Source organism: Passer montanus, unplaced genomic scaffold (assembly GCF_014805655.1).
Source record: "Passer montanus isolate IOZ18808 unplaced genomic scaffold, ASM1480565v1 scaffold12, whole genome shotgun sequence".
Lineage (NCBI taxonomy): Eukaryota > Metazoa > Chordata > Aves > Passeriformes > Passeridae > Passer > Passer montanus.
This window is the reverse complement of record NW_024358722.1, coordinates 14,960,939-14,983,906: the sequence shown is the minus strand read 5'-3', so window position 1 is coordinate 14,983,906 and position 22,968 is coordinate 14,960,939. Positions and strand designations below refer to the sequence as shown.

Below are 22,968 nucleotides of genomic sequence, written 5' to 3'. Positions count from 1 at the left end.
ATTTCCTCAGGTTTGGTTCACCAGAAACCTCATAAATTATTATTTCTGTCAGGAAAAGCAAAAATATTTTAAGAATTTGAGCTTAACACAGGGCCATTCTGCAGAAAGGACGCTCTGGAACTCCTCAGCCTGTGCTGTACTCCAGCCATCAACAGCAGCCATCTCAGAAACCCCTGTGCTGCACCAGGAATTCCACCACATGTTGCTGCATGACCTGTTTGGCCATACTGGCATTAAGACTCCCTTCCCATGTTTTAATGAGCATGATGTATAGCAAGGGCACACTACACCAGGAGCACGTTGCACAGTTCCTGAACCACCAAGCTGTACCTGGAAAATACACAGATATAGCAAGAGTGCCTAATAAAAAAGTATGCAGTCAAGCTTAAGGCCTCCACTGTGCTATCCTTCAGAAGTACATCCTCATGTCTTTCAACAATTTACTTCAGAAAAACATTTTCCAGTCACAGCAGATTTTTCTCAGATGTTACCCATTTATGAAAGACACTTAAGCACTATCTCAGCTGGGTACCTAAAATTTTCTGCAAGTTGTTATAAAAGCTTGCCTGCTGGCCCAGTAAGGAAATATGCAGACCTGCAGCATTTTGGAGTATTTCTGATTTTTTTTTTACACAATAAATTAGTACGTTGCAAATTTTTAAATGATATGAATATCACTCAAATTATTTCCAACAAATGATGCTAAAATAATCCACTGTTTTTCATTATGATTTAGTAAGAGGCATAATGGACTGAGTCCCAAAAGGTTGTCTCAAACAATAAAGGCTACAGTAATGACCATGCCTGTCCCTTCCAGCACTTAAGAAATCACCTCACAGAACAGCTGATCAGAAGGAAGTGGGGCAAGTAAAAAGCCTCTCCCTAACTCAGGATTTCCACTTTTGAGTCCCAGAAGAAGAGTAAGGATCCAAAAAACTTTGAGGTAGGAGGGTGATTAATTAAAAAAATGGCAAAAGAGTCTACAAGGATATAAGCTTTATGCAATTTTTATCTGCAAAGCAGCTTGTCTGATTTCACCTCCCTACAGTCATTGCCCTTGCTTTTACTTCATTGTTTTTTGTAACATATCCTGGAGGTCTCTAAATCCAAATTTCTCTGATTTTATATTCCTATAATTTCCCGTCACATTGTCATGTATGAGTGGCAAGCTCATTAAGGAAGAAACCCTACCCCTCAACATTCCCAAGCTGCTTTCTAAAAGTAGTTTAAACCTGATGAAGGAAGATGTAAACTGCCCACAATACCAATCCCTTACCTTAAACATCTGGCTACCCTTTCTCTGCATTTCTGACCTTTGCATCTCTGTCTATGTTTCTGTATGGGCTTTCCCAACAGCTGCAGATGGAGAAGAAATTACACAGACCACCTGCAGACCACTGTCCAAAGTTCAGCAGCAAACCAAAAAGAGGACACACCTTTCCAAGAGGCAATTTTAATATAATTTGTAATACCAACCAGGTTTTAAAAAGTATATTTTCTAATCTTTCGGTAAATTTCAGAAACATTCATTAAAAATTGGCTGGGACTTCCCACAGTATTGAAAAAAAAAATTACTGAACTCAGCGACCCTCTAACCATTGCAGGCTGGAAGCAGTTTGATCCACCACTCCTGAAGTCTATTGACCAAGACAAACAGATGAGTAGGTACCCACAGAAGTCATTTATAACACACACACTCTGGAAATCACAACATTTTGTACCTTAATAAAACTTCAAAGTAAAGGAATCACTTTCCATGATAATTTCCAATAGCAAATGCTCAGATGGGGGAAACAAACTTATTCAGATAGACAAGCTCCACCCAAACCTTCTTACTTCCAGAGAACATTTTTCTATAAAACTTAATGAAATGTTTAGATGTATTTTTCTCTAAGTACACTGCCTGTAAGAGTTATGAACAAAGCCAAGAGTGGAAAGCTGCTTTTATAAGACTTCCAACTTGATTTACCAGATAAAAGCCTAATAGTATTTGACTCTTTGTGCTTTGTATACTCACAGGAAGATCAAAACATGTATGACACAAGTTTTTTAAATGTGGTTGCTTTAGACATAGTTTTACTGAAAAAAAAAGCCTTGCAACATCTGAAAACAAAACACATCATAGTATCCTGTGCACTAATAAACAAATAGCAAGGCAAGTTACTCTCAAATATGACAGATGGAGCTGTCTCAGCATTGCCTGACATTTCAATCACAAGTCCCTGTTTACATTCACTTAAAAATTTGCCAAACTTCAACTGCTTCATGCTGAAGAATTTTGCAATGTTTCAAATACAACCACTTCATCCCTTTTCACAGAAAGACAAACTTAAAATATTTTGTCTTCAGCTCTAAGGAAGAAAGAGATATTTTCTACAGGAACCCATTAAAACCATGTATCATTCATTCTTTTTAAACTTAAAAATCAGTTAAGGATGTGTTTTGGAGCTGGCAACATATCTTTTACTATCTCCATGAACATTTGCCCAGATCTGGACAAGTTATAAACACCTGGAAGATGGCCCTCTACAAACCTCAGGTCATCACCTCAGTAGATGTAATAAGCATTTAGCATCCAAATTCTCTTAAGATATCTGTCCTCACTGATCACACACTATCTGCATCTTAGCAGGCAGCATTCAGCTGAACTGAGAGTGACTCATGATGACACACAGGGAACTGGCCTTTCTGTGGGAACAGCTGTCAGGGCTGCTCCTGCATTAGACACAGGATACTTGCTTGGCCCTCAGGTGCAGGGGGATAAGAACCTGTCAGGAACACAGAACAGGAAGAGGATAAAAAAAGAGTAGATGGGAACAAAGTGCAAAATCACAGCCTTTTCCCTTCCTGATTTCTGATCAAATACCTGATTAAAGAGGACAGAAAGGGATATCTGCATATAATACCACAGGAAAAAAGGTAAACCTAGTAAAATACTTCACATGACCCTTAATTGTCTTATGTGGAGTTGAATTTACAGTGTCAACTTCTTGACATTGATTCAATCAAATTATATTGAAACACTGACAAATTTAAATTGACATTTAAATATTGAAAAAGTCCTACATTCCCATGTTAACACAGATGTGCATTACCTGCTATGACAACAATCTTAAAAACCCAGTCCTGTTGATGACCCAAACTCTGTAAGTTAATACAATTTCTAAACAAATTTAAAGTAAAAATGTCATAATTAAACATCCTCTAGTACTGCACAACAACCCTTTACATTAAAGAACTTATAAGTTATATTCCTTATCCTATAAGGAATATAGGATATAGCAAACTGGTGGCAGGCTGTACTGCATTTATCCCTAAGGATATTCCTAAGAATACAGCATACAATTAGTTGTCAGCAACTTTCTTGTACAAAACCAAAAAACTTCATTAAAAGCATCACCTCCAAACACATATGGAGTGACCTTCAAGAGAATGTACACACAGTTAGGAAAAACAGACAAAAATGCAGGATCCAAAGGAATCCAAATTAAAAGTTTTTGTGCATGTGATGGGAAGACATTTGTTAAAACTGGAGAATCTACTCTGGCTACAGCTGAACTAAATTAATACTTAGCTGCCCCCTCAAATCTGCTGGAATACATGTATGCCTGGTTACTTCTTCAACTAGGTCTGTAAAACCAGCACAAAACAGCTGTAGAAATAAACTTCTGCTACTCTGCAATGCCATTATCACCTAAGGAAGTTTCTTGGTAAGATTAAAAGAGATGTTGATACACCTTACCAAATTTCCAGAAGTCATCTCCGCCTTCATCCACACTTCAGAAACAATCTCATAGCACAGGTTGAAGCAACTGTTCAGACTACTGTCACTCCAAAGAGGTATATGAATGAAAACAGTTGGTTTTTTTTTCACCCTCCCCATTTCTACACTGTGAAAGCAGTGGAAAGAAACAGACCAAGCTAATGGCCAGTACTCAAGAAGCTGCAAGGAAAAGAAGTCACTCCGTTTTTAAACCGATGTGACTTTTAAGCTGGAAAGTACAATTTATACCCCCATTAAGCTTAAAAAATGAAAGCCCCCATGCCACTCCTCGTATCCCAGCAAGAACAGTGGTCAAAGTCGGAAGCATAGTATTCCTCCTGCACTTGAACAATCTTCAAACTACAGCTTAAAATAAAGTGTCATGAACAGAAGAAAAATCTATAGTAAGTCTGACTCTAATCACTGTCCTTACAAATTACTTACCAGATACTTGGAGCATTTATAAAATACACTTGAGGTAGAAGTAACTTTTCTGGAAAAGCACTTTAAGTCCCATATGAGCAATAGCTGCAATGAAATAGCACTTGCATTCTTCTCCACTCATCTTCCTTCCCATCAATAATTTATTTTAGAATATAAAATTATAGAATATTTTGAGACCAACACACCAATTTTTTTCCAGATGCCATCCCAAGACAGGAAGTAAATTGTGCCTATGGGTCATGTAGTCAGCCTAGCTTACAGAAAGATTACATTGCAGAATTTGAATCATGGTTACTGATGTAGACCAGGAAATCCAGCTCTTACTTTCACCACTGAAATGCTCTGCAACAGATCTGGTTTAAGAAAGCTTACAAGTTGAAGCAAAATCATGCTACAAAGTCCTAATGAAAAATGAAAGGTCAATGAGTGCAGGTTATGCTTGTCATAAAGAGCATCTGTAACTTTCATGCCAGTTGTTTATGTGTCACTAAAAAAATGCTTTACCAAGCATTACCACGTAAAATGCTTGACAGGGACCAGCACAAATGACAAATCAATATGAAATTGTCACTGACATACAGCAAGCAAGGAGAATAACTCTGAATTTCCTTGTTTTCTTACAATTAAGATTTCAAGACTTCATGTAGTTCACTACATTAGCCAACATATCTGTGCAACTCCAGGAGAAGAGAAACTTCACTCGACCCTAGAAGCAAGGGTACTTCCTAAGAGCACCCTGTATTAAGGACCTAAAGAAAACAAAAGGTTCTTACAAGGAATCCTTTACTGCCACTACCTACTTCTGTATTCATTCTATAGACATAAAAATAACTTCAGTCTCCAGGCCTGAAAATACAGCAATTCTGATACATACCCTTTCTAAACCTATACTTTAATACTTGTAGTGTCTTACATGAAGATATGACCAACACATTCTGAAATGAAAAGCTGGTGTGTAAGGATTGTGTTAAACAAATTGAAAACTCTCTTATCTGCCAATAAAAGATTCATAGAAAAACCCACCCCAAAACTTAAAAAAAAAAGCCCATCCAAAAATAAACAAGTAGGATTTAATTTTTTTTTTAATGACTACATTTTTTTCCCACATTGCAAGGCTTCAGACAAGGTGGTGAGGGGAGAGAAATTAGATGATCTTACCCAGAGGCAAGCATCATGCACAGTAACTTGGAAAAAAAACAGGAAAAAATATTACACAAGTCAGCTGGCTCAGCAAGGATTAAGAAATACTTTGATAAACAGCAAATGATATGAAAGGCAAAGCTTTTGGCTCCAGCTCAGAAAAATAATTACTCCCAGCTGGGCACAGAGAACTCCAAGAAGGGCTACAATTTCACAAGAAGGGCACAGGAAAACTTACACAGCCTTACAGTCTTTCTTTCATAGTTATGTTGATAGGTATATGCCAAGTAACATTTAGGCCAACGGCTAAAAGTAAACAAAACTATGAACAATGTTCTAGTGGGGCACAGGTTACCTGCCCTTCCCAGGCACGCATAAAGCTGATGGAAGTAGAGAACAAAATTTAAGAAGTGGTCATGCTACTTTGAAATTATACTGCTGCAAATGGGACTTTACAGGGCATTTAATTTCTTTTTTTCACACATAAATATACTTGGCTAAACAGTCAATCAACAGAACTTTATAAGGGATTTCTTCAACAATCCCTGACACTTGAAAGAAATTGCCAAACTTTTAAAAATACAAAGCAAATTTTGCATTCAAAAACTCCTGCAGAGCAAGTAAATGCTTTCACCCACTCTCAAAATACAGTCAAGTCTCATGTCACAGCAGAAGGCTTGAGTCAAAAGAGGTTTGCTTTCACTAGTAAAATTTTTTCTGCTATTTTTCCTGCTGACTGCTTGTTTTATATGGGTGGGGTAATGTTTTCATTGTTCTGGACTGCCCTTTAATTGATGGCAGAGTGCCTGGATTTTGGGATTGGCATCTCTTCAATTGTTTTTGCTGAGATACATTTATTTATCTCCCCCCCCCATTTTTAAAAAATGAATACACTCTATACTCTCGACTGCTAAAAACAAACCCACAAAACAAACAAACAAAAGCTTTCAGACGGCACAATCTGCTGAAATCCTGCTGCAAGGAATTTACTACCAAAAAGGCTAATCCAGGCTTCCTACCCTCTGAAACACTCTCAAAGACCACGAAGCAGAGAACAGTGGAGGCCAGCTGAACTGTTCAGTGGCTTAATATTTGTGTAATTCTGAGAAAGAAGAGCAGATTTTGGCCTCAACCTCAAGCCACAACAACTACCAGGAGGGGAGCTTGCTAAATGAGTAAGATATGTTCAAGAGAAAATAAGGCAGATTAGTAACAGCTTGAAAAGGAGTTATTGAAGAGTTTGGTTCAGTATTAAATCGAATGTAGAGTCACTGAAGCAAAGGCTGAAGAGTCACTGAAACAAGGGAGAGAGGAAGGGGGGTGGTCTGTCTAAGCAGACATATAATTAAAAAACCCAACCAAAAAATCCCTATCCACACCTCAGCCTTTGTGCACAAGCAATGTGAAAGCAGCATCTACATTAGTACTCAAACCCAAGACTAACCAACCAGCATCTAAAGCATCTCCAGAGGTCTTGAATGGAAATATGCTATTACTGATGCTGCCAAAATAAAACTTTTTTTTAGCATAGAAACATTTCCAATCTGTCTTTTCTGACCTAGTAATTAAAAAATTGCCCTGCTACAATGTGACACAAAACAAAGGCCCTAGTTCTTGCTCAGATATTGATTTAATGCTGACTACAATATTAGTTGGCACTGCCATTCTTCCAATATTTTTCTATTCCAAGGGAGGAGAAACAAACAAATGAACCAAAAAAAGAGAACCACACACATACACATGCCCCTCCCCCCCAACCAAACAAGCAAGCTGGAATTATTTAAGGAGAAATAAAGTGTCAGCACCAAGCTAAATTGTTCTCATTATCCAAAGAACTTAAAAAATACTTTAATATTACACTTGCATGAAAATTGTATGAGCACACCATGCCAGGCAGTGTTTCCGCATGTTCCCCAAGTGCACACAAACAAAAAACATATGACAAAATGTTGTCTCCCGACTGATTAAAGTATTTCTTCCTGGCATGGAAAAGCACTTAGTTAACTGTGGTGTGTCTGTGCCAACTGCAGTATTCCACCCACCACCAAGCACAGAGTTCAAACCTGGACACAAATATGCTTCAAAAACGTGCAGCTTCTGAAATACGAGAAAGAGTTGTCTGAGCAACTTGTTTTCAACCCTGAGCTACTTGGTGAGCTGAAAGAACTGATGAAGAGTTGGACGAGTCCAACAACACTGTGTCTCAAACACATTTGGAAAAAGTGGAATGATTTCTTACCAAAATATCATAAGAGAAAGGAAGCCACACCAGCCTAATGCACACAGAGAATCAGGGAAAGAAATCCTACATACAAGGTTTAATACATCCGTATTGCTTTCTCTTGTGGTATTCATTTTGTATAGCAAATCATTCCGTTTCAGACACCATAATCACCCAAAGGAAGTGAGTTTGACATGACCAAACTGTGGGGACACACAAGTAGTACAGTCTAATACACCATGTAAGATGAACAGCCTCCACGTCTTTAACAATTTCAAGGAGCTATTACTGGTCAAATTCCAAATGTCACAACCCACCATAATACAGCAGTTTGTTCCATAACTGGTGTAAAATCCAAGATAAAATCTAGTGTTTCATAATATTTTTTTAAACACAGCTAAACCAAGTTACTTGCATAATAGGCTCCATGTCTTATCAGAAGAGCTTCCACTGTTTTGTACTTTGATAGTCAAAAAACAGGGAAAATAGGCTAAAAGCTACTTGTTCCCTTCTACAAGTCTAAAAACATCCCAGCCATTTGGGTCAGAGGTTTATGAAAAGCAAGCACATTAACAGAGAGTCATTGTATTGAGAAGGTATGTAAACATTTTTTTTCTCACAGATGAAGCCTACCTGTTTACTTTTAGTAGCCATTCCAGCAGGATTCCTGGTTCCTTTAGCCCCCTCCATATTTCTTAGAACATCGATGAAATCTCTCTTTGAAACAGAAGACATCAGTTTAGCACGCTTCCTCTCAGAGCTCCCTGCTTTCTTCACCTCCTCTTCCATTTTCTTCTGGTGCGTCCTGACAGCGTTGAATAATTGTACAACACCTCTGGGACAGGGAAAAAGACAACAAAGCAAATCTTTTAACTCAAGTTCCTTTTACAGAAATGAACACCCTACTAAAGCTAATCAGTGCAGATGCTGGATGGCCTCTAACTCCCCAAAATGGTTATCTGGAACCTCGATTTGGTTAAGAAGGAACATTTGCTACAACATAAAATACTTTCACTTTTCATTCTTTCTTCATACTTATTGCTAGGAACCAGTAACAAACAAATCTACTATTCAGACTCTGAAGTAAGCGTGGAAACATGGCACCAAGATCAGTTTCATCCTTGGGATTATGTTATTTGTCCTAAAATCAGTTATTAAATTACTCAGGCAAGTTTCTTAAAGGCAGTTGAAGCTGGGAGATAGGACATACAGGCAGCACATCAAAATGTTCAGCTAGTTCTGTGACACCAAACTACCACAATGTGAACAGGCAGCTGAACTTCACAGCCATGGATCTGGTGAATCCTCTGTGGAGAAGCAAAAAACCAGAACAGTAGAAACAACTGTTCTGCATTTTTAAGGCATTAAATTAACAAAATGAGGGGATCCAACAAAGCACTTCTGCTAAGCAAATATTAGATTCCCATCTAAATTTTTACTCTTTGATAAAGCTTCTGAAATCTTTTGTTGAACTTGATACTGTAGAATGTAGACCTGTCTATAAATCTCTCGGCTCCTGCTAGTCACTTTTTAAAGAGTTCAATCTGATTGGAAACAGATTACCTGCACAGGCCTTTTCCTCCTCTTTCTGATATACATACATTTAAGGAAAACATTCAGAAAAACTTTTACCTTGTGGCAATTCTCTGAAGATTTCTTTCCTTCTCTCGGTCTTTGACAACATCTGGCTTCACTCGGCACATCATTTCCCATTCCCGCTTTTTATCAAGCTGCATTATAAATATTGTTATGTGAAACAACATGGACATTTGAGAATGCAGTATGACCTGACAGAGTATGTAGCAGCAGGAAAAAAAGTATCCACTAAGTTCAGTGTGGTTGAAAGTAAAAGGAGCTCCAATATAGGGCTAGACAAGTCTCTCGCATTGATACAACAGGGGCCACACTGAAAGTGTGACTCTCCCAGAGAGTCATCTGCTTCCACTAACAAAAGCCCAGGAAAAAGATGCTTTTACACCGACTGCCTTAAGCAAGGAAATTATTCAAAGACAGCCTTCAAATCCCAGATTTCACAAGCTGGTCACAGAGAAATTCATACATAGTAAAATCCTGGGTCCATCAAGACTGGCATGTCACATTTTGAGCCTTGAGAATTTGACTTCCCCCGACAGAACTGGTCCCATGGCTTTGTGACTAAAGCGACAACTCAGCAGAGAGTGCAACAGGCAGAATGCTAACACAGGAAGAGACAATAAGTCATGTCTACAGTAGTGAGTTTTGTCTATTTTTTTGGAGGCTCTCCATTTCTAAACCAAATTGATCCCCTTTTCCTACCAGCAGACACAAAACCATCAGCTTTGTTTCTGCTGCAATAGGAGACCACTGTATTTCAAGACCTCTGCTTTAGGAGTAAGTTTTTCTTCCCTTCTGAACAATTTAACAGTGTTTTAGGCCTGGTGATGTTCCACTAAAGCTGTTTCATGCAAGAAGTCTCTAATGGAATTTCAGAGTCCTTATCTTTATAATTACAGGCAGACTACTATGAACTTCTGAGTTTATGACCATGTTTTCGCCTTTGATCAAAAGAACTGTCCTATTCTACCTTTCATCAGCAAGAAATCAATGAAAGGCAAATTCCTTTCAAGTTTTTCTAAAGCACTTTGGGGACCTCTGGCCCATCTCTGTTTTGCAGTATTCTCATGTATTTACAGGATGAGAGCAGGTATTTAGGACAGCCATAACTGTGCAGATGCTGTACTGAAGCTCTCTGAATTTAAAAGGCAAGCCATGGCCCAACTGCAGCATGTCCCAAACTGTCAGGTGAATAACCTGGTTATCCCACAGAATCAGAACTGGTAGGATGAGACATTAGAACTATTAATGTATTTCTAGCCTGAAGGTAAATCAATCAGAGGCTAGAATTAAAAGTTCCACTGAAGGCACAAACAAATTACTTACTTGCCAACATGGTTTGGTTTCTTCATACCAGTTTCAGAACCAGAAGCAATTTATGGCACAAACATGGTAATAGAAAACTCCAATCAGGAAAATGACTGAGGGGAGCAAACAACAGTGCACAACCACATCAATGATTACTGCAGTCTCAGCCTAGAGGCCTTGATTTTGGAAGTCACAGCACAATTTAAATGGAAGCAGTTTTCTTCTCTTTCTCCCTCTCACTTTCTATGGTAGACAACTATTTCAATTTGTAATGCAAACAAAGTGAATTTCGCCCCAAATTAACAACACCAATTAGAAAATCAAGCTTGAAGTAGCTGCTTTCATCCCCTCAAAAAAGAAAACATCTTAAGCTGACAGACTGGAACACTCCTGCTGCCAATGTTCAGCCTGTCTGATGACCCAGAAGAAGCAGTAAGAGAAAAAACCTTACACAGCATGACTGGAAAGTAAAAAAAAAAAAAAAAATTAAGCTACTCAAGATCACTGTGAAGGAGAGACTCCAAAACTGAAACAGCCTCAGCAGAGATTTGGGACAGTACTCTGAGACTATATTGCATGTAGCCCATCTGACAGTCACTGCACATGGAATACTGCATCTTTTTCTCACCCTCATCTTCTTTTCTTGCCTCTCTTGTTTTTTTTTCTCTCTTTCCTTCTCTAGGCTTTTATTCTTGGCCAAGATGGTGGATTTATTCTGTGGAATTTTTTTGTTAAGCACTTTTGCCATGGCATCTGCCCATCCTGAACTTGGGCCATCTTTGCAGCTTGTTGCCTCTTCATCCACACTGCCAGGGACTGCTGCTTCATCTTCATCATCACCTTCCAGGGCTTCACTTCCCGAAGAGTAGCTGTCTTCTGGAAGTTCTGAGCTTAACTCAGAACCTGGGGATTAAAAAAAAAAAAAAAAGAACATAAGCAAAAAAAATATCAGGAACTGTTTCTAGTAAGGATCCTTTACTAGTGCCATGTAAATGTTATCCAAGTTCAGAGCAAGGTATTACTGTAAATGTGCTGTTAGAAATAATTCCTCAAGCAGGCACACACCATTATACTGAATTTATTAGAAACTGTGTAGTGCAAGTGCTTGCTCACCTCAGTGAGGATTTAAAGTGATTAAAAGAGGCTGGGCAAAAGGGAAAAGGCAGCCTTGGACATTTATTATTAGATTATTGAAAATTTTTATGTTTAGGACTGGTAATTGTGGGGGGAAAGCCTGTCTATTATCCAGTTTAAAAAGTGTTACTTATAAATTCCTATCCACACAAATATGTGTGCATATGTATGTACACACACAGAGTGAAACTGCAACAGTGACATCTGGTGTTTTGACTGCAAACAGCCACAGGAATTAAACTGAAGCTGGGGGGACATTTCTTATGTGATAGCAAAACCTGCTCAGAGACAGCACTGCCAGCAAAAACACAATTATCTAAGCATAACAACCCAGGGGAGACTGCTTTGTGGAATACAGCATCAAGACAGGCAGGTCAAAAGAAACCAGAGGCACTGAGCTTTTCTGGGTAAGTAACTGCTCAAGTCACACAAATAAAACACCCCCAAAGTCAAACTTCCCTACCCCTATGAGCCCTTCAAAATAAAAGAAGGAAACGAAGTTACAATACCAAAGTTTGGAATTAAGACAGCTGAAAACAGCCAAATTGATAGCACAAGAAATAGATGAAGAGTTAGTCCTCATTACTCTGTTCAGTGGGTCAAACTGCAAAAATAGAAGTCTTTAACAGCACAGGTGATTAACTAGAATGAAATAGGCTGCAGGTTTAGGGTGTGCTAAAATATGCTGGGTTATTTCACTTCACCACGTAATCAAGAGCAGAGCATACTCGAGGTCGTGCCACCATTAACTACCATTCCACTAATATTTGTGCCACATTAATTATCTTACATACAACTTTCAAGACTGCAAAATCAAATGCTGAACAGAAGGAAGCTGGTTTCTGATCTCACCCCATCCCAGATTCCTCACTTTCATTCACCTACCAGTCTCAAACTCCTTAAAAATTAAATTTTAAACCACAGTACTGCTGAGCCAAGTGCTTTACTTCATAAGCACTCCTATATTCCATGAAGTACCTTTATCAACGAAACCATTAAGAGAATGAAGCCAGGAGTGCTTCACAAGATCTGTTCTCCATAGAACCATGCAGGCAGCTATTAAAGATATTCCCCATTAATCAACTGTCTATTTAATTACTAAGCAGCCATAAACATACACTCTGCTGCCACACTAATTCATTATTCTGCCTTCTCCATGTGCCTGTTTATACCAGAAAAAAACTAACAAACAACATAGCAGGAAAACAGTGGCATTGACCAATTTAAAACAAAACCTTTACTGCCCAGGCATGTTTAGAGGCTTGGGGGGAGCATTTAGTTATCCTGATGGAAAGAAGTGAGAGTCTGTGGTTACAAAACAAACGTGGAAGAGAAATAATGACTGAATACTTAGTCATTATCTCTATCAGTATGACTATAATTTATTTTGAGTGGAGCATGACATACCAAGTGGTATGTCATGCTCCACTCAAAATAAATTATAGGAGTGTTTTCCAACAGTCCTTACTAGAAACTGGAAATTTAGAAGTGGCAAATTTTCTCAACACATTCAGTAACTACTTAAAGGCATCTTTTTTATTCTTTAATATCTTTCTAGATATTTGTATCCATATTCTGAGTTTCCAATAAATAATACATTCAAACCGTTGCCTGCAAAGAAGTACCTGCAGTACCACATGGCATTCATTATACATGTAGGAACCACATCCTGGTTCCTACACCTAAAACAAGGTCAAGTTTTCACCCTGGGCCTTGTCCATTCTATCATGTTGCTATTTTGCTTTTAATCAGCCCCTGTTTGTGACCTTTATTACATACACAAAAGCAAACAACTACCAAAAGTCCAAACCTGAATCCCCCACACTGCTGAGGACCAACTTTTGCAGTTAGCCATAAAAACCAGATCAGACTCATAAAAAGGAAATTTGCAAAAATATGTATCATTTCCTTTACATAACATCTTCTGCCAATAAAACAGGAGAATAATACCAACACTTTCTTTGAACAATTACAGAAAAATTAACAAGGTTTCCACTAGCTGCCATAATTTATTCTTTAATACATCAGAGTAACAGTCAGCAGCATGAGATAAAGAAGAGACATTTCAAAATAATTTAAACCAGATTAACTCAATCAGAAGTAGGACCTGGGCCCTATTCTGAATAGAAAAAACTGATATCTAGCATAGCTTTAATATAAAAAGTTTTAATTGTTTCTGTGTGTGTTGTTGTGAAATACACATTTCTCTCTCATTCTGTCAGACTCGCTCACTGATGAAGGTGAAACACACTTAAAACACAGGGAACATTCAGCAATGAGCTCTGAAAGGAGCTCCCGCACAACGCTTCCCTTTGGGTTCAATTTTGATGCTCAAACCAAACAGAACCAATGCTGGAGCCACAGCTCCAAACGGCCACAACCCTGACTCCTCCCAGAATAAAGCAAAAAAGAAACAGTCACAGGACAGAATGAAGAAGTGATCACAACTGGTTAGGTACATTCTCACAACAGGCAAGGAGGCGAGAACAAGTGCAGAGCGGCGCGTTAATCACTGAACGAGAGCGTCCCAGGTCCCAGAGCTTTCCTTCGGGGAGAAGCAGATCCCGGCTCGCACAGACACGGAATTCGTGCAGCTCTGCACAGTCGTTCCCATCTCTCCCAAGAAGGAGGGCAGTGAAAGCTGTTTTGGCGGGCCTAGGGAATTAAGGAGCTGTTGGCGGTGGGAACAGCCCAAGGGTCAGCGCAGGGCGGGCAGGAGCAGCCACCAGGCACCGCGGCAATGGCAGCCCCGGACACGCCGCTAGGAAGCGGCCTCAGCAGGTGCCCGGGCCGGGGCCTGAGCTCCCGTACCCCACGCCGACCGGCGCCGGCCTCGGCCCGCGGTCCGGAGCGGGGGGGATGAAGGGCCACGGACGCACCGGCGGGCTCGAACGGGGCAGAGAGGAAAGGCCTCCAAGGTCACAGGCGGCCCACAGCGGCGGCCGGCGATGCTTCAGAAGAAGAGAGGGCCCCAACCCGTCCCCGCTGCCGTTACCGCTGTCCGTGGCTGTGTCCGCGGCTCCGCGCCCACGTGGGCCCGCCACGGCCGCCGCCATCTTCCCACGGTCCGCCCAGTGCCGCGCTCCGGCCCGACCCCCAGGCCGCCGAGCGGCGTTCCGGCTCCCGAGGTTCCGGGCAAGCGAGAGGCGCTTCCGGGGCGGGGCCGGGGGCTCGGGCGGGCAGAAATGGGCCCGGGGGTAGAGCGAGCACGGCTGGCCGCGCCCCTCCTGCCCCCAGGCCCTGCCTGCTGCTCCGGCCGACCCTGCGCAGAGCCTGCGGCTGTTCCGGCCTCTGCCGGCGCCGTCGTGGGGTCAGTCCCAGTCCCATCGGGGCCTCCCGGCGCTCCCTGTGCCGCCAGAGCTGCGCTCACCTGGAGCATGGAAAGTGCCTTGGGAACCGCTCCAGCACGGCAAAGCTCGGGCTGATTGCTGGCTTCCACCCTGGGGGGCCGCTGTGGATGGACATGGCGACGGCATGGCATTTATTTATAAAAATAAAATAATGCTGTACATATGTGTGTGTGTATATATATATGTATGTATGTATATATATATACACACACATATATATATAAATACATACATATATACACACACACACATAAAGATATACACACACACACATAAAGGTGTATATATATATATATATAGGAGTCCTGGTGCAAAGAGGAATTTGAAGGCTCCATCACAGTGCTGGTGTACCCAGAAAAACGTAGTCACGCTTTCAAACATTGCTTTAAGACCCAAAAGGAGGGACTGGAAGTGCTTGGAAACTCTGGTTGATGTCCTGAAATTGCTTTCTCTTAGTGACGGTATTTTTTGTTAGCACTGGCTGGTTGGAAGAGCAGACCATCCACCGCATGTACAAAAACAAAATTTCTTCTATGTAAGGTGAAAGAAGTCTTAGTAACCCTAATTTTCTGTCACTTCACAACCACAAACCAGGCACTCCGATTTTAAGGCCAGATTGTAACAGTGCCAGCCATCCAATCACTCAATTTGGTGCATCTGGAAGTACATCCTGAAAACCGCACCACCTAGAATGCCAGAACTGTAAAAGAAGCAAATCTTAGGCAACTTCTTACATAAAAGCATCCTAAACTAAAGAAATGAAAATTAGTTATCAAGACCTGCTGTTCTTGTAGCAATAAAATGTGCTGGAGGACAGAAGCTCCAGGATTCCTTGGAGCCCCAACGTAGCGCAGTAGAAATAACCACAAGTACATATATGAGTATAGGTAGTACAGGGGGAAATTGTTACATGTAGTGAAGTCTTCAGTATTTTTCAGGTTTTAAAAATGTTGTTTAATTTCTACACCCTATATTTTTGTATTTTGTTGTTGCAGCCCTGCACAATAAGTGACCTATGTCTTTGCACGCCTGTCATTCCACCTTTTTTCCTCAGTGATGTGGATTACAGCCAAGATAGCAAGGTTTTTTTGTTTTTTTTTCCTGCCTCAGTATCAGGTGGAAAAACTAGAGGTGGGAAAGAGGTCAGAAAATGGTGACAGATATTCTGACATGACTGGGGAAACTGTTTCACAAGGAAAGATTAAAAAGACTAAGAAAGTATGTCTTGGTTAAGTGCGAAGGACAAACAGGATTGGACTTCTTGTTTCTTGTCATAATCTCTGCTGCTGAGTGGAGCTATCTGGTACAAATTTTGGTCTAACCCACTGTTAGAAGCAAAGAGAAAACTTGTGCTGAAAATCTTGGGCCATTGCTGCGATGTGTAGAGTAACAAGGAAATTACAAACACCCCTATGGTGTTGAATGAAGAGGCCCAAGCATTACAGGAGATGTAATTCCTAATGTTTTACTCTGTGAGACTCAAATCCTACGGTGCCCACCAGTAATAAGCAGTAACCACTCAGTCAGGTCTGCTGTGTGATGATAAAGACCCTTTCCACGATTCGTCTCTGAATCACATTGTGTCGGAAGGGACACTGCGAGGGGAAGGTCATTAAACTGCATAGACAACAAGCTCTCTCAGCATGGCAATTACAGCCCTCATTTCCTACAATACACACCTTATTGAACATGTCTCGCTCGTGGTAGCCTATTTGTCTTGGAAGTATGTCAAAATCTTCAGATTAAGTCCTGTAATAGGTTCCAATAAATGACAGCTCTGAATCTTCTTCCCTCAGACTGAATTAACAAGTTACATCTCTGGGAGCACAATTCTCTCTGCGAGCATTATCCCAGAGCATTTGTCAGAAAATCTGTTGCCAAACCTCATTTCAAATGACTGTCATTGTCTCGCATCACTCTGGTCTGAATGTTTTCTGTGTTGAAATTGTGGTCTGAGGAATGCTGGAGATGTAACCAGACTACAGAATCTTTCCAAACCAGACAAAGCAGCATTTACATCCCAGTTTATCATTAGGAACTGTGGCTGAAGAGCAGCAGAGGTACAAGCTGGCATTCTGTGTGTACGGATCTGTAGTTAAGCCTTGGCTAATGAAACAGTGCACAAAACTTTTACTTATGTGTGCACCATGGCCAACATCAGGAAAAAATCCAAACCAAAAGTGCAAAAAGGATGGTGCAATCCTAACTTTTTTTTCCCTAAGATTTTAAATATGTTATTTTTTTTTTTTTTTTTTTTTTTCTAAAATTTTACATATCAACAATACTGGAATAAAGTTCAGTTGAAGCAGTTACTGTGTATTCTTCATTACAGAAATAGCAGCAGCAAATTCATAGAATCATAGAATGGTTTGGTTCAGAAGGGACCTTAAGGGTCATCCAGTTCCAGATCCCTGCCATGGGCAGGGACACCTTCCACTAGACCAGGTTGTTGAGAGCTCTATCAAACCTGGCCTTGAACACTTCCAGGGATGGGGCATCCACATCTTCTCTGGGTAACCTGTGCTAGTACCTCACTATCCTCGCAGTAGAGAATGTCTTCCCAATATGCCATCTAAACCTGCCCTTTGTCAGTTGGAAGCCACTCTCCCTTGTCCTATCACCACACACCCTTATGAGAAGTCCCTCTCCAGCTTTCTTCTTCTTGACCTATCACCACACACCCTTATGAAAAGTCCCTCTCCAGCTTTCTTCTTCTCGGTCTGCCTTTTTAACAGAGAACAAATAAAAACAAATCTTTCCTTTGCTTTCTCTTTGGAGTTGTACAGTTCCTGTGTTCTGGTGTGTTCTAGAGTTAAAATGAATTTGTGGATCCCAGCAACAAAGTGACCAACATCTGCGTAAGTATGTTGTCAGTTTGTCTCTAGGAAAGAAGTTTGCGTTATGTTCTTCAACACAAAGGCAGAGACTCACAGGGAAATGTGCAGTGGGTTTGTATAAAGGAGAACAAGGACAGAGTAACATTCCTTGTGCTTAAGCAAGGCAGTAAAAGTTTTGTGCTACCCTTAGTTCTTGTGGGAAAGTCTCCACAGACTTGTCTCGTTCTGTGCAAAGGAACTCTTGCCTAGACAGACAGGATTGATTACCCTTCCTAAAAAAGTTCAGTCAGGCTGTAGTTCTCAGATGTGATCTTCATCCCAGAGTGGAGCCTCTCAATACCCTGGGTGCAGGCCACCAAAAGTCTTTAAGATATTGCTCCAGTTCTGGCTTATTTAGATGGGTCTGGAAGTAAATGTAGATACCTGTTGCCTCCAGTCTTTGGATTGAGTTCTTCATGCTTAAATTTCAATGGAATAGAAACGAAAAAAATAATGTTATAATTACAAATGCAGCCCCTTGTTCTGTGCTAGAAAATCTTACTGGCATCCATGAAAATGGAGAATTGTAGCAACTCTCACATGTTCATGTGCCATTATCCTCAGCTTCCCAAGATCTGAGCACATATTATCCCAGCTGAACACTAAGTGTTTCAGATCTTTCCAGCTGATTTTTCTTTTCCAGCTTTCTCCTATGGCTGCTACCACTCTCTTCCTCTTCCCTTTCTGAACAAATTGCCTTGACTCACACACATCCCCCGAAAAATTGCCCTTTTCTGTTCCAGTGAAAACTGAATTCCAAGCCAGTATAATAAAGTTTAAAATCTTTGCCACATTTGTAGGTCATATTCATAGCCTGATTCCTGCACTAAGAGAGATCAATAACTCCAGATGGAGATGAGCATGATAAAACTCTCCAGTGCCTCAAGATTTAAACATGTTTATTTTCATTTCAATTCCTTTGGTTTAGCTGATGCCATGTTTTCCTCTCATCTCTGCAGAGTATTTGCAGCTGAAGAAAAATAAAGCAGTTCAGGAGCAAATCACAGAACACTGTGCTGTCATATAATAACTACTGCTCTAATCTCATATTCAATAAAACTCATATACACTGACATTTAATAAATCATAATAAAGTACTACCTGGTCCTCCGCAAATGTTTTACCTCTTGAAAGTTCTAGTCCAGCTCCCAGCAAGGTCAGGTGGAAACTTTCTCTTTCTTTTCATGTGAATTCATTTGTTCCCTGAGCCTCACAAGCACCAGCACAGTAAATCTTTATGTTATTAGGAGGGAGACACAGAGTGGTAAATACAACTTTTGCAAACCTTTATGCATGTAGTTTTAAACATAAACATGTTCATGGATTAGCTGGGTGCTTGTGCAACTGTTAGCTACCTCAGCAATGACAAACAGAAAAGACAAGAGCTCTTGTGTTCATTAAAAAACCCCAAGCTGAGAATCATGGACTGAGAAATGATTCTAAAAAGAAATTGTGTAGTTTTGCCCACTGAACGCAATAGGTTTGCACCTGTGTATGCATGAACTGATGCTGGATAATCTTAAATCTGTGTTTTCTGAACAAGTGCTTGAATTTGAAACTATCCCTATTATTTGACACAATTTATTCTGTGTGTGATTGTTGATTATTATTATATCAACTTTCAACCAATAATGCAGTGCCATTTGAAAAACAGCTTCCTGGTTTGAGAGATATGTAAGTTTATGTGTCATGTTGAGGAGCAATTATTATTTCCTCCCTCATCAATATAAGAAAATGAAAAAGATAAAAGGACTTAATTTACCTAATATGTACCTAAATCTTAATTTTTTTCTGTGTTTCTTCTTCCCTAACTCTATTCATTCATCTATTCACCCTCAATAATAATTCTTGTTCCTATATTTAACAGGAATGAATTGTGGTAGTGATGTATTACCTGAAATAATCAAGTTCAAAACACGAACTATCTGTAATTTTAGGAATTCCTGTCAGATTTTTTCCATTTTATCAGTATGACTGGAGCTGCAATGAGCAACTGAGAAAAACAGCTTGTCCCAAAAAATGTGTCCTGAGTACATTTTTAATATTTAAGGACTTATCAAGAAGGACAGGTGGGAGAATGAGATAGTCAATGAATATTGTATCCAAATCTTTAACACTTTAGGGATGGGGTTTTTTACATTTAAATTATTTTCAGCTATGTTCATCATGGCTGATAATTTTTAAGATTTCTCAGTAATCAGAGAGAAGAACAAGCTTGCATGTATGAAAAATCAGAAAAGCTTAGGTAAGGTCAGAAAGTTGTCTCCTGCTCCCTGGGAATCACAGAAGAGGTTGTGGCTTGAGCCTGTTGTAGAAGAAGAAAATCTAAATGTCTAATGCCCAAGTTGTAATTAAAGCTCCAAGTGGGACAAGGGTGCCAGAAAAGTGACTCAGCTTTTATGCACTGAAGGTTGTGCAGGGACACAAGTAATAAAGCAACAAAATGCAGAGAAAGATAATTCTATGAGGTGGCTAATTATGAGTCATTTCCTACTACAGAATAATCTCATGGAAGTTTATATATATTCTTAGTTAAAAGGTTTACTTTGTTGCCTAAATATTTGTGAGTTATTCTTAATTATTCCTCAAATAGTAAAATTTTCCAGACCTACTTTGTTCATTATTATAACAGTCTTCACAAAACCACTTGAAGCCTCACTGCAGTGATTTCACATTGGCCATAAAAGTCATTATAAAACAGAGATGCAGAAGTGTTAGCCAAAAACAGTATTGTAACTACAAAGCAAAATCTGTACTGGGATAATTGAGGAGGATGAGATAATACCCTTGTATAATGGTGTAAGAGCCAAAGAAAAATCCTGTTAAACCAGCTTAAAATTTTCATTATATATTTTTTTTTAAACCCTAAGACAGTGAAATTCTGGGTTTTAGCTGGGCTTGGCCTTTACTTCAAACCTGTTTGCACAAGATCAGCAAGTGCATGAATTCTTGCACTTCTTTTAATATCAGATTTTGATACATCCTTCAATACCACCTGATGCATAAATTATCCTACACCAATCAGTAAAAAAAAGCCCAAACAACCAAATAAAATCCAGCTTCAAAAAGCTTCTCAGCCCATCTTCAGCAAGACTTCTATACCTGTGACCTTTCAGCATAGAAAATCTTTCCATGAGTTCTTAAAATATGCTTACTAAGCCGATGTGTAATTACCTTGATGAAGCAAGTTCTTGCAGGCACAAGAACTGTTACTGGGGTGCCCTACTTACACCCGATTGCTGATGAAAAGCCATAATTATCATATCAGCAAATATTTTGTACAATGATTGTTTCTTTTTTTTTTTCCTTCTGACAGCTGAAGCACAATGGGAATTGGTTTACAATTGGTCTCCTGTCATAGTCTCAGATTTTCAAGTAATAGTATGCTTTTAGGAACCTGAACCTTCCTAGAAGTAAGGTCACAAGAACACTTTAAGTGTATGAAACTAAACTTCGCATTCAGATGTATTGCTGCAAAGTAAGTTATTCCTAAAAATCAATTCCTTCCCCTTCTCCACTCCCTTGCCCTCACAGTGAAAATCATCTACAAATCAGTGAATTCAGTTAATACTCCTTCAGCTGAATGAGAACTTGGAAACCAATAGTTATGAGTTAATACTCATTTAAATGAGGTGAGATCTGTCAAGAGTCTTACCAGGCCTGGGGCATATTTAGAGGCACCAAACTCTTCAGTGAATGAGTGTTTAGACATGTGGAATTAAAGGAAGAGGTGGCTCTATCAAGCCAGAAACCCATTCTGTTAGGAAACTTGCTGGAGAGATTCATCATCCAATCCGTCTTCATCAAGTTTTCCTGTGTTCTATCAACAGGCACCCTGCCAATTGACATTGGGATTCTTTTTCAAAGTGTTTTAGGAGTCTTTCATCTTTAGTAAAAGACAAGTGAATAAATTCCCCCAAATCCAGTAGCAGATCCTTCACTGTGTTCAGGCAAAATAGAATTACATACAGTATTTTTGTTGCCTGTGCAAAACCATAATTACTAGTCATTATTCATTAAGTTCATTTTCTTGTCTATACACTTCTAGTGATGTACCTTAATGATGGAATTGCTAATTGCTAATAACAGGAGAAACCTGTTATTGGAGTACTCTTTCAGCTTTCATCTGAATGTTGACACTAACTAAAATAACTTTTTTTTTACTGCAGCCCCAACAGAAATAATTATTGCAAGTGAAATCCATGAATTTTTTTTTGATGCAATGAGTTTGGATGTTTGGAGTGGATCTCTGGAAATTATTGAAAGAACTTGGAGTCAGAGATATAAGCTTTACTTTTAAATTCAAAAGCAGTGAGTTCTGTAAATGTTCTTGGGTTTGCTGTGAGATTAAGTCCTGTAGAGTAAATCAGGCTCATGGGGCTGTTCAGCCTCCTTGCCTGACTGAACCTCCCCATCATGGCAGGATCTGCAGGAATGGGGCTGCCTGGAGTCCCATGGTGGCAGCAGGAAAAACTACTTGCCTTTGTAAACAGGAACAAAGATATTTACCTAAATCTTGGATTTTTTAATAGCCAGAGCAGAGGATTTGTGGTGATCTTAACCAATAGTTGGACAGACTGATGAGTTTTATATAATAGTAACTCTTCAAGTTGCCCATCCTCTTTTCTGGATTTAATTTCTGTCTCATTATTGCCCTTTAAAAAGAAATAGGTGGTGGTGGTGGTGATGGTGTGATGTGGGAGAAAGACTAGAAATCTGGCAGAAGGATATACAATTGTTTGGAGTTGATTTTGAGGTTTTTTGGGCATGTTGATTTGGGAACACTTCCGTGTGTTTGGTGGTTTTTTTTTTTGTTTGTTTTTTTTTTTTTTTTTTTTCATCGTTTGGAGATGATCTGAGTTCTGTCAACCTGATTTTTCAGGTGTGAAGATTCACAACTCTAGGAAGAGCCAAAACAGGACGTGTGTGTCCATTGCTACTCAAAACCAGACCCTAGGTTTTACTACTACTGTTGATAGCAATAAAAGAAACATACCTATGTCTGAGAAGACAAGTGTGAATCCTACATACATGTGTGAATTTCCAATGAGGCTCTTTCTGCCTTTAGAAGAAAATGTTTCTGTTTATCTTTAATAGAAATCCATTGTGTGTAGCTATGTAATGGAATCTCTCATTTTT

The 22,968-nt window shown here is 39.6% G+C and overlaps 1 protein-coding gene across 1 annotated transcript in view; it reads right to left on the bottom strand.

Moving 5' to 3' along the window:
- Positions 1-14,905, bottom strand: part of RRP15 (ribosomal RNA processing 15 homolog) — a 29,575-nt gene extending 14,670 nt beyond the window's left edge. The window contains exons 1-4 of the mRNA XM_039697919.1: positions 14,599-14,905; positions 11,098-11,372; positions 9,201-9,298; positions 8,202-8,403 (exon numbers count right to left, since the gene is read on the bottom strand). Of these exons, the coding sequence (XP_039553853.1) occupies positions 8,202-8,403; positions 9,201-9,298; positions 11,098-11,372; positions 14,599-14,659 (636 nt within the window). The 5' untranslated portion in view covers positions 14,660-14,905. The remainder of the gene's footprint in view (positions 1-8,201; positions 8,404-9,200; positions 9,299-11,097; positions 11,373-14,598) is intronic.
- Between the last annotated feature and the right edge of the window lie 8,063 nt (positions 14,906-22,968).